A 10,490-nucleotide genomic window follows, 5' to 3' on the forward strand; every position below is an offset into this window, starting at 1 on the left:
AGTTGTGAGGGACTTTGCTGAGGGAGAGCATCGAGATAAAGCAACCACTGTTTGTTTTGTCTAGTCAGGGGGAAAGCTAAGGCAACCAATATTTTGAGTTTCTTTTATTTCGTTTGGGAAGAATTATTTGAGAAAGAGTGGTGAGGGGAGAGTTCCTAATGGAAATTTTTGTGAGCTGTCCATTAGTAGAAGAGTAACAGAACTTTGGATGTCAACCTCTTCGAGACTCTTGAGACCAGCCAACAAACCACAAGAAGCGACTTTCTTCTAGTGTGCTGTCTCTGTCCCTTCCGATGGAAGCAGAAACGGGGAGCAATGTGGAGACTGGGAAGATGGCCAGCAGAGGCACTCGAATTGCCCTGGTGGTGTCCGTAGCTGGCACCGTGGTGCTGGGCACTCTCCTCTTTCTAGGTAAGTGTCATGCTGGAGGCCAAGAGAATTGGGTGTGTATGGTGAGGTTTTGTTGTGCTGTCTTTTAGCAAATGTTGTTCTAATGCAGGTGTAGGGTTATTTCCTTATGTCAGTAAGTGATACATCTGAGTTTTTATTAAATATGCCAATGAAAAAGTAGGATTTTTTTTTTTTTTCTTTTAGGAGGCTAAATAAATAAATACATTCAGGTACCAATGTACAATCTAAAGCATGAAGTGGGTATAAAGTGGCTTTGAGTGGCTGGAGGATTTGGTTGCAAAAAAAATAATTTATGTATTCCATTTAGCAAAATGAGCATTTATGAATTCATAGTCAGAGACTTTTATGTATTTTATGAGGAAAGGCTTTACTTAGCATTGTGAGCAAAACCATGATGAAATTTCTTTCCATTTGAGTTTTTTGGTTAATGTTTGCCTGAACAAATCATGAAATTTAATTCACAAAATACAAATTGGGCCTTTAAAAGGCATCTTTAATGGTATTATTCAATTCCTTTATAATACAGTGACACTGGTGGGAGGAAATTTTAACTCTGGCTTTCTGTTTGATTTAAAAATTAATATGAGGGAAAACAAAGGATTTCCTCCTAAGATTTAAAGGATATTTTGATTGAATTAGCTTAATGACTCTTGGTGATTATAATGTACCCAGAGAGTATATATAACGATAAAACCTTATCCATGTGAAAAAGAAAGAAATATCTTGGAAAGGGGTAAAGGATGCTCTAAACTTTTAGGCATTATGAACTCTTGACTATTATTCTTTTAATTTTTCTCATTGTTGTTGTGTGCCATGAATCAATTACGGCTCATAACAACCCCATAGGCAGAGTCGAACTGCTCCACAGGGTTTTCTAGGCCATAGTCTTTACCAGAGCAGATGGCCAAATCTTTTCTCCCTCGAGCCACTAGGTAGGTTTGTATCACCAACCTTATGGTTAGCAGCTGAACAGTTAACCATCGTGCCACCAGGGCTCCTTGAATTATTTTTTCACAGACTCCTAATCCTTGATTAGCTGGAAAGTTATGTATGAACAAGTGCTCTACTGGGAAAATTTTAGGTGCATTTTACAGTGTAGCAAGCCTGGAGACATTCCTTGGCATATACCGGATGCAGGAGGCCATGTTGATTTTGGCAGGGGAAAACCAGTCATTAAACTTTAAAAGAGTTAGGGTTGTGTGGTTGAAAACTCTTCTAAAATGAGCAAACCACCTTTCCATGTTTTCTGTGGCTAAAGATTTAGGAAATTAGATGTGTTTATTGCTCTCTGGTAGAGCTAACCCTCCTGTTTCTGCAACTGAATTAGTGGCTCTTGAATACTGTTGTGAGATTTCTCAGCACTTGGGATTTCGATGAGTGTCCTATCTTGAAATTCAAAACGGGTGAAGAAATGTTACGGGCATGCCAAGGAGTCCAGGCTATGTGGGGAGTGACTACAAGGTTAGATTATTTGTTTCACAAACACTCCCAATCTGGAAAAATCCAAATGATTATTGTTTATATAAAAATATGTTCTCTTTTCATGATGTTATTGTTGCTGGAAATCTTTTTGACACTCGACTTTTCTGGTTCCATTCTGAAGTCCTGCCATATTAGTTGGAACATCCTCAGTGTCAGGAAATCTTTATTTTTGAGGGAACATGATTCTTTGGAAAAGCTCTCAATTTTTCAGAGGAGAGTAAAATGTATCACTTGGAGGCAGTGTTGGTTCTGTGTTTGAATTCTTGCTATCCATGTGGGGGACATGGATTTGATTCCTAGCCTAGGAATCTCCTGTGCAGTGACCGCCTGTCTCTTAGCGGAGGCTTGTCTGTTGCTGTCATACTGAGCAGATTTCAGTGGAGCTTCTAGACCAAGACAGACTAGGAACAAAGGCCTGGTGATTTCCTTTTGAACAATCAGCCAATGAAAGCTATGGACCACAATTATTCAATCCACTGTGCATGGGGTCACCATGAGTCAGGGGCCAACTTGAGGGCAGCCAATGACAACAAAATTCATCAAGCCAGTCAATGCCATATATGGGTAAGGAGGCCTGCATAAAATAGTAAAAAATAACCCTCTAGCAGGTACACTCATCTAACTCTTAGTGGACTCTCTACGAGGAGTTCAGATGATGATGTTGTAGAATAAGGGTACATGAAGGGTGCAGCCTTTCTACACTCCTGCTGCTCAAAGTGGGGTTTGTGGAGCAGAGCAGCATCAGCATCAGCATCACCTGGGAGCTTGAGCTCTACTCCAGATCTGCTGCTTCAGCATCTGCATGGTAACAACATCCTTAGGAAATTCATATGCAAATTAAAGTTAGAGAAGCACTGTTTCAGGTGACCACATCCATTGGGAAGTTCAAGTACCAAAACCAAACCTGTTGCCATCAAGTCCATTTGTACTCATAGGAACCCTGTAGGACAAAGTAGAACTGCCACATAGGGTTTCCAAGGCTGTAATCTTTATAGAAGCAGACTGCCACATCTTTCTTCTGGAGAGTGCCTGGTGGATTCAAAGGCTGGTGATTGCCAGGGACCTTGAGATGGTTTCAGAGAATTTCGAGCACTAGAACTTAAAATATCAGAGTCTGGTTCTCTAGTGCTGCTATAACAGACATACCACAAGTGGATGGCTTTAACAAACAGGGATTTATTCTCTTACAGTGTAGAAGGCTAGAAGTCAGAGTTCTAGGAGCCAGCCCCTCAGCCTTGGCTTTCAGCGCTGCCTCTTGCTTCTGGACCACTGAAACTGGAAGCTTCTCTTAACTTGGGCAGCTGCTGGCTGCTGAGGCTGACAAAGCCATGGTCAATAAATGAAATGGCCCAATCCCAAGATTAGCAAGCAACACAGCAGGCCACTAGTTCAAGTCCAGAAATGGTCCCAAGATTGGCAGGCAACATGGCAGGCCACTGATGACTTGGCCAAATGCAGGATCCAGATGTGCCAAGAAGCTCAAGACCTTTTCTCAAAGCATCTCCTTACATACTGGAAGCAGGCCACATCCCGAAGCCAACTAATTAGCTTTTCACAGCGGATCCCATCATGGAGTTGATTATACCACATCCAGCTGCCCAGCCACTCAAAACCAGGCCCAGCCAAGTTTACACACAATCTTAACTACCACAGTCAGGTATAACTATGTTGTCATTGTTGGGTGCCATAGAGTCGTCTCCAACTCATATTGACTCTATGCACAGCAGAACGAAACACTGCCTGGTCTTGTGCCAGCCTCATGATACTTCCTATACCTGAGCCTGCCATTGTAGCCACTATGTCTACAACTATTTTGTGTTGTTGTTATGTGCCTTCGAGTCGGACCCGACTCATAGCGACCCCTCCTTGGGTTTCCGAGGCAGTATCATGACGGAAGTAGGATTGCCCAACCTTCCTTCCGAGGAGTGGCTGGTGGGTTTGAACCGCCAGCCTTCTGGTTATCAGTCAAGTACCTTAGGCACTATGCTACCAGAGCTCCCTCTATAACTATATGTTTCCCAAAAAAAAAACAAACTCACTGCCATCAAGTCGATTCTAACTCATAGCAACCCCAGTTGGGTTTCCAAGGCAGTAAATCTTTCCAGAAGTAGATTGCCCAGTCTTTCTTCCACGGAGTGGCTGGTGGGTTTGAACCGCCACCCTTAGCCACCACATCACCAGAGCTCCTTAACTACATGCTTATAACCAGTTAATTCTAAAGTGTATTTTCTTCTCCTCTTCACCCTACAGTCTGTCTCCCTAAAGCAGAGATCAGCAAACTTTTTCTGTATAAGGCTAGACAGGAAATGTTTTTGGCTTTGTGGGCCCCAGTCTGTGTCAATTACTCGACTCTGCTGTTGGAGCAGGGAATAGATAGTATGTAAACAAATGAGTGTGGCTGTGTGTCAATAAAACTTTATTAAGTACACTAAAATTTGAATTTCATATAGTTTTCACATGCCATTAAATATTATTATTATTTTGATTTTTACCCAACCATTTAAAAATGAAAATACCATTCTCATCTTTCAGGGTATATACAAACAGGCAGTGGGTCTGATTTGGCCCGTGGGCCACAGTTTGCTGAGCCCTGCTCTTTGGTCATTCTCATGCTCTTTTGGTCTATGGATTCCTTGACTGCATTCTGAGGTCACTTCTACTCATTGTAGAGGAATATAGAAGGAGAAACGGAACTGCTCTTTAATTTTCTTTTAAACTCCTAACCCATAAAAAGTAACATTTTAATTTTTTTTATTGTGATTTGAGTGAAAGTTTACAGGGCAAATTCATTTTCCATTCAATTGTTCATATACATTTTGTTTCATGACATTGATTGCCATCCCCACAATGTGACAGACAGCTCTCACCCCACTTCCTTTCTGTGGTTACCTTTTCCCTGTGAACATTTTAATTATTGATACTAAAATATTTTCTTTCTTATTTTATTCACTTATTGTCTTCACATTAACAGGGCTTTTTCATTCTTATTTATTTTCAGGATCTTAAATGATGCCCCTTGGGTATGTTCTTCCTTGAGGGTTCAGGTCTGTCTGTGTCCCAATTAATTTAATTTAAACCTTCCTTTTACTCACCATCAGATAAAGAATATCTGATTTTAGTTTTGCTTCGTTGGGAGTTTTAGGTCAAGATTTATTTTCCGTGAAAGGAGTAAGCCTTCCAATTAACCATTTCACTAGCTTTTTAAATAAAATAAGGAATTGTCAAGAATCATAAAAATGCAATTATCATTATTTAAAATAAAGCTTCCTTTTCCATTATAAAATGATAACACGTGTTCATTATAGGATATTTGGTAAATATTAGGTATAAAAATATAAAAGTAGACTGAAGACAAAAATTCTCCCATTGTTCCACTACCCAGGCACATTGGAATATTCCATTCTAAGTTTATGCTGCACGTATATATTTTTACCTTTATTTTCTTTTTAAAGATACCAAAATGCAACTTTATGCAAAGACACATTTTTTTTTTTCCTTAAAAATAGGCCCGAGATATTCCATAGGCAGTTTTCATGAGGCTATAGTGTAACAGAGGTGAAAAAGCTGTTTGGAGCATGCCAGCAGAGAAAAGAACAAAGCAAAAACTGGTCCTCTTAAAATGCAGGGGAATAAATAATAAAAATCACCACACTGGCAAGTGACTGATAGGCATTTCATCTCTAGCAAGAATATCGGCTCCGCCCACCTTTCTGACCCTGCTTCCTCGCTGACGATGCCAAGATAGCCCTGCTCCGAGTCTCTCCCCGTCGCCCATCTCCCCACAGCTACATCTCCAAATGACTCCTTTGACACTGATCATAGAACACAGCAGTTATGACTTCCTCATGATTTCCTCAGTTACCAAAGATATTTTTGAAATCTAAAGTCATATTAGCTGATGCCCAGGCTGCTAGTGAAGTGACACATTAGTGCTACCTGGAGTTCAAAAATAGGGCTCCCTTCTGGACTTCTGCACAAATCCACTTAATGTCACCAGCCAGATGGGGAAATTAAACCCTTGGAAAAAAGTTATTTGGGTTGCATACTTTTTTGTCTTTTTTGTTTCAGTGAGAGTAACTAGAGGCTTGGTCTGTTGGATGCCATTGAGTCAATTCTGACCCCTAGTGACCCTATAGGACAGAGCAGAACTGTAGAGTTTTCTTGGCTGTAATCTTTATGGGAGCAGATCATCGGGTCTTTCTCCTGCAGAGCCACTAGGTAGGTTCAACTCACCAAGCTCTCAGTTAGCAGCTGAGTCCTTAACCATTCCACCATTAGGGCTTTTAAGAGACATGGTCTTCAAAGCTGCATATTCCTCATGGGGGGAGGATATATATATACAGTATAACTTTACTCCCTGCCTTTTGAGGCCATATCTGCATGGATGGTTTAGATAAGATCCACAACTCTAAATGTCACATGTGCTAGCTTTCTCCTTCCACTCTGAATTTGCTCCAAATCATGTAGTTTGTACTGTTAAGGAAAAAGAAAAACATCAAAGCACCAAAACTTTTAATACCAGAGACCAAAACTAAACTCACGGCCATTGAGTCAATTCTGACTCATAGCAACCCTCACTGGGTTTCTGCGGCTTTATATCTTTATGGAAGTAGATTGCCCCATGTTCCTTCCATGGAGCAGCTCATGTGTTTGAACCGCTGACCTTCTAGTTAGCAGCCAAATACCTTATCCACTATACCACTGAGTTCCTAAAACAGAGAGGGAACACTTAATCGTGCTCATGAGGAAACTGTACATAAACCAAGACAGTCTTTCACACAGAAGAAGTGGACACTGCACGGTTTTAAATCAGGAAAAGTGTGCATCAGGGTTGTATCCTTTCACCATGCTTATTCAATCCATATGCTGAACAAATAATCTGAGAAGCTGGACTGTATGAAGAAAAACATGCCATCAGAATCGGAGGAAGACTCATTAACAACCTGCGACATGCAGATGACACAACCTTGCTTGCTGAAAGTGAAGAGGACTTGAAGCATTTATTGATGAAGATGAAAGACTACAGCCTTCAGTACGGACTGCACCTCAACATAAAGCAAACAATCCTCACAAGCGGACCAATAAGAAACACCATGATAAAGGGAGAAAAGATTGGAGTTGTTAAGGATTTCAATTCACTTATATACACAATCAATGCCCATGGAAGCAGTTGTCAAGAAATCAAAGGACATAGTGCCTTGGGCAAATCTGCTGCAAAAGACCTCTGTAAAGTGTTAAAAAAGCAAAGATATCACCTTGAGGACTAAGAAGCTCCTGATCCAAAGTATGGTATTTTCAATTGCCTCAATATATGTGAAAGATGGACAATGAATGAGGAAGACAGAAGAAGAACTGATGCATTTGAATTATGGTGTTGGTAAAGAATATTGCATATTCTTCAGAATATGCTAGAAGAATGAATAAATCTGTCTTAGAAGAAGTACAGCCAGAATGTTCCTTGGAAGTGAGAATGGGGGGACAGACATACTTCTATTATGAAGGACCTGGAGAAGAACATTATGCTTGGTAAAGTAGAGGGCCACTTTAAAAGAGGAAGACCCTCAAGGAAATGGATTAACACAGTGGCTGCAACAATGGGCTCAAACATTGCAGTGACTGAGGGTGGCACAGGACCAGGCAGTGCTTCATTCATGGGGTCGCTATGATTGGCACCCACTTGTGGGCACCTCACAACCACCACCAGATTTATTTGAAAAGTTGATCTGTATGCATACAGGGAGACCATTTTGTTTCTAGAAAAACAGATGGCTCAGTGCAGGTAGTTACAATGAGGAGAATGAAGGAAAAGAGGAGGAAATAGAAGAGAAAACCAAAGGCTAAATTTAACGTGATTGATGGAACCATGCCTGCCCTTACTGAGATCAGCTGGCATCAGGGTACTAGGTGGTCTGTGGCCTTACTGGCCCCCTATTCATTTGTACAGATTCTTAGGTATAGTCAGGAGGCTTTAAAATGATAACAAGAAAAACCCTCTAACTCGTTGCCATAGAGTCAATTCCCCCTCACAGTGACTCTATAGGACACCATGGAACTGCCTCCTAGGGGTTCCAAGGCTTTACGGAAGTCTGCAACATCTTTCTCTTGTGGAGCGGCTGGTGGGTTCAAACCACAGACCTTCTGATTAGCAGACGAGTACTTAACCACTGCGCCATCAGGGCTGCTGCTTTTAAATGATGAAAGCATGTTAACTACTCAGGAAATTATAAAGTTTTAGAATTCTCTCTCAAGAGGCCAGGGAAATACCTAAAGTAAATTTCTTCACATAAGATAAACTGTGAGCTAGTATAAATGAAGAGCCCTGATGGCACGCACAGTGGCTAAAGTGCTTGGCTACAAACCAAAAGGTTGGTGGGGGCGGTTTGAACCCATCAGCCGCTCCTCGAGAGAAACATGTGGTAGTCTACTCTCATAGCAATTACAACCTCGGAAACTCTACAAACCAAACCAAACCCACTGCCCTCAAGTCTATTGTGGCTCACAGCGACCCCTGTTGGGTTTCTCAGGCTATAAACCTTTATGGAAGTAGATTGCCCCATCAGCCTTTTGTGGAGCAGCTGGTGGGTTTGAACCTCTGACCTGGTTAGCAGCCAAATAGGGCAGTTCTGTCCTGTACTGTAGGGTTGCTATGAGTCAGAATCAACTCACTGGCAGTGGGTTTTGGTTTAGTATGCCTAATATATGTCTTTATCACAAAGGAGAATCTGTATGACTTTGCAATCAATGTGTCTCCACATTATTTCTTTGTGTGTGTTCTTGGGTACATTTTACATTGGTCAGCGACCTTTGTGAATTTTCCTATATACTGAAAGGAATCTGTCATTTCCTGTCTCTCAGTTTTTCTCTTTTAGCAATTCATTTAAAATTTCCCATCTCCCAAACAGCGATACAGTCATAAAGAGAAAATTATAGGATTTAAACCTCAAATAATCAGACATGGAAAAGAGTATCTAGAGCAGGGTTCTCAAATTTGAGCTTACATCAGATCCGCTTCGCCTGGTTGTTGTTATGTGCTGTCGAGTCGGACTGAGTCATAGCGACCCCTCCTTTGGTTTCCGAGGCAGTATCACTACAGAATTAGATTGCCCCATCTTCCTTCTGAGGACCAGAGCTCCCTAGGGCTTGTTAATACGTAGTGGTTGGGCCCCACCCCTAGCGTTTCTAATTCAGTTGGTCTAAGGTGGATGTTTGCTGCCCTCTAGTGGTTCCAAATTGATGGAGACCCATCGCATAACAGAACTAATGCCGCCTGGGCCATCCCTGCGATTGGATGGGGAGCAGACTGTTGCGATCCATAGGACTTTCATTGACTGATTTTCAGAAGTAGATCACCAGGCCTCTCTTCCTAGTCCATGTTGGTCTGGAAGTTCTGCTGAAACCTGTGTAGCATCATAGCAACGCGGAAACCTCCACAGACAGGCGAGTGGTGACTACCCCCGCTTGAGGTACATTGACTGGGAATGGAACAGGGTCTCCTGCTTGGAAGATGAAACTTCTGCCACTGAGCCAGCACTGCCCCCATCTCCCTCAGGGGTAGGGCTGGATAATTCGTATTTCTAACGAGCTCCTTGGTGAAGGGATGCAGCTGCTGCAGCTGCTGGGACCACACTCTGAGAGCCACTGGTTTAGTTGTACCCATTCATACACAAGCGAGAACTGAGTTCCAGAGCAGCCAAGAATCTGTCTAGTCATTTAGCTAGTAGCCAGAATCTGGTTCAGTGACACTGGGCCAATTGGATTTTTAAACAACATTTTAAACATTTTAAACATCAGAAGGATGTTTTGCATACGTGCCTGGTGGTGGTTTACCTGATGGTGGTCTGTTGCAAGTCAGTAATTGATTTATTTTGGTTGGTTTTTTTTCAGTGAGTCAAGGTTTCTTAAGTCTCCAAGCTAAACAGGAGTACTGCTTGACGCCAGAATGCATTGAAGCTGGTAAGTCCCAGTTTTCCATCCTGTGTCAAGATATAATTATGGTACCTTGGTGAGTGGAAGAGAAAACAGGTGGTATTTTTAGTGTTCTGTTTGTTTGAAGTTCACCCAGTACTAAATGCAATTTTGATGAAATTTTAAGTTTACTTTCAAGTCTCAGTGTAAAGTAGTGAGCATAGGTTTCCTGTTTTTTTTTTTTCCTTGCAAAAACCCAGCTGTGCTGTATTCCAGGTGTCATTATAAGGAAATTAGGAAGGGGCTGGAAGGCTGAATGGCTATTTTTATGATCTGTCAAAAACCTAAATAGGCAGAGAAACACCAAAAATTAGTGTAACCAAATATATTTATTGTAAGTAGATACATTCTGAATCGGGCATCGTCAACCTAAACCAAAACTTATCAGGAAGGCACTAGAGGAGGAGACAGCACAAAGTTCCAGGCAGATGGAGAAACAGAGTCAGTAATGACATGCCCTACATTGTCCTGTCACCCCCTGGGGTTCCTACTCCTTGAAACTGGTTGTTGTTGTGTGTCATTGAGTCCGACCCGACTCATAGCGACCCTTCCTTGGGTTTCCAAGGCAGTATCACTATGGAAGTAGATTGCCCAACCTTCCTTCCAAGGAGTGGCTGGTGGGTTTGAACCGC

The 10,490-nt window shown here is 41.8% G+C and overlaps 1 protein-coding gene across 1 annotated transcript in view; it reads left to right on the forward strand.

Annotated features, from left to right (window-relative positions):
- Nucleotides 1-293: 293 nt before the first annotated feature.
- Nucleotides 294-10,490, forward strand: part of PHEX (phosphate regulating endopeptidase homolog X-linked) — a 361,355-nt gene continuing 351,158 nt past the window's right edge. Inside the window, exons 1-2 of the mRNA XM_007958328.1 lie at nucleotides 294-411; nucleotides 9,778-9,846. Coding sequence (XP_007956519.1) covers nucleotides 294-411; nucleotides 9,778-9,846 — 187 coding nt within the window. The remainder of the gene's footprint in view (nucleotides 412-9,777; nucleotides 9,847-10,490) is intronic.

Source organism: Orycteropus afer, unplaced genomic scaffold, assembly GCF_000298275.1.
Source record: "Orycteropus afer afer isolate SDZICR_OR568_19922 unplaced genomic scaffold, OryAfe1.0 scaffold00924, whole genome shotgun sequence".
Lineage (NCBI taxonomy): Eukaryota > Metazoa > Chordata > Mammalia > Tubulidentata > Orycteropodidae > Orycteropus > Orycteropus afer.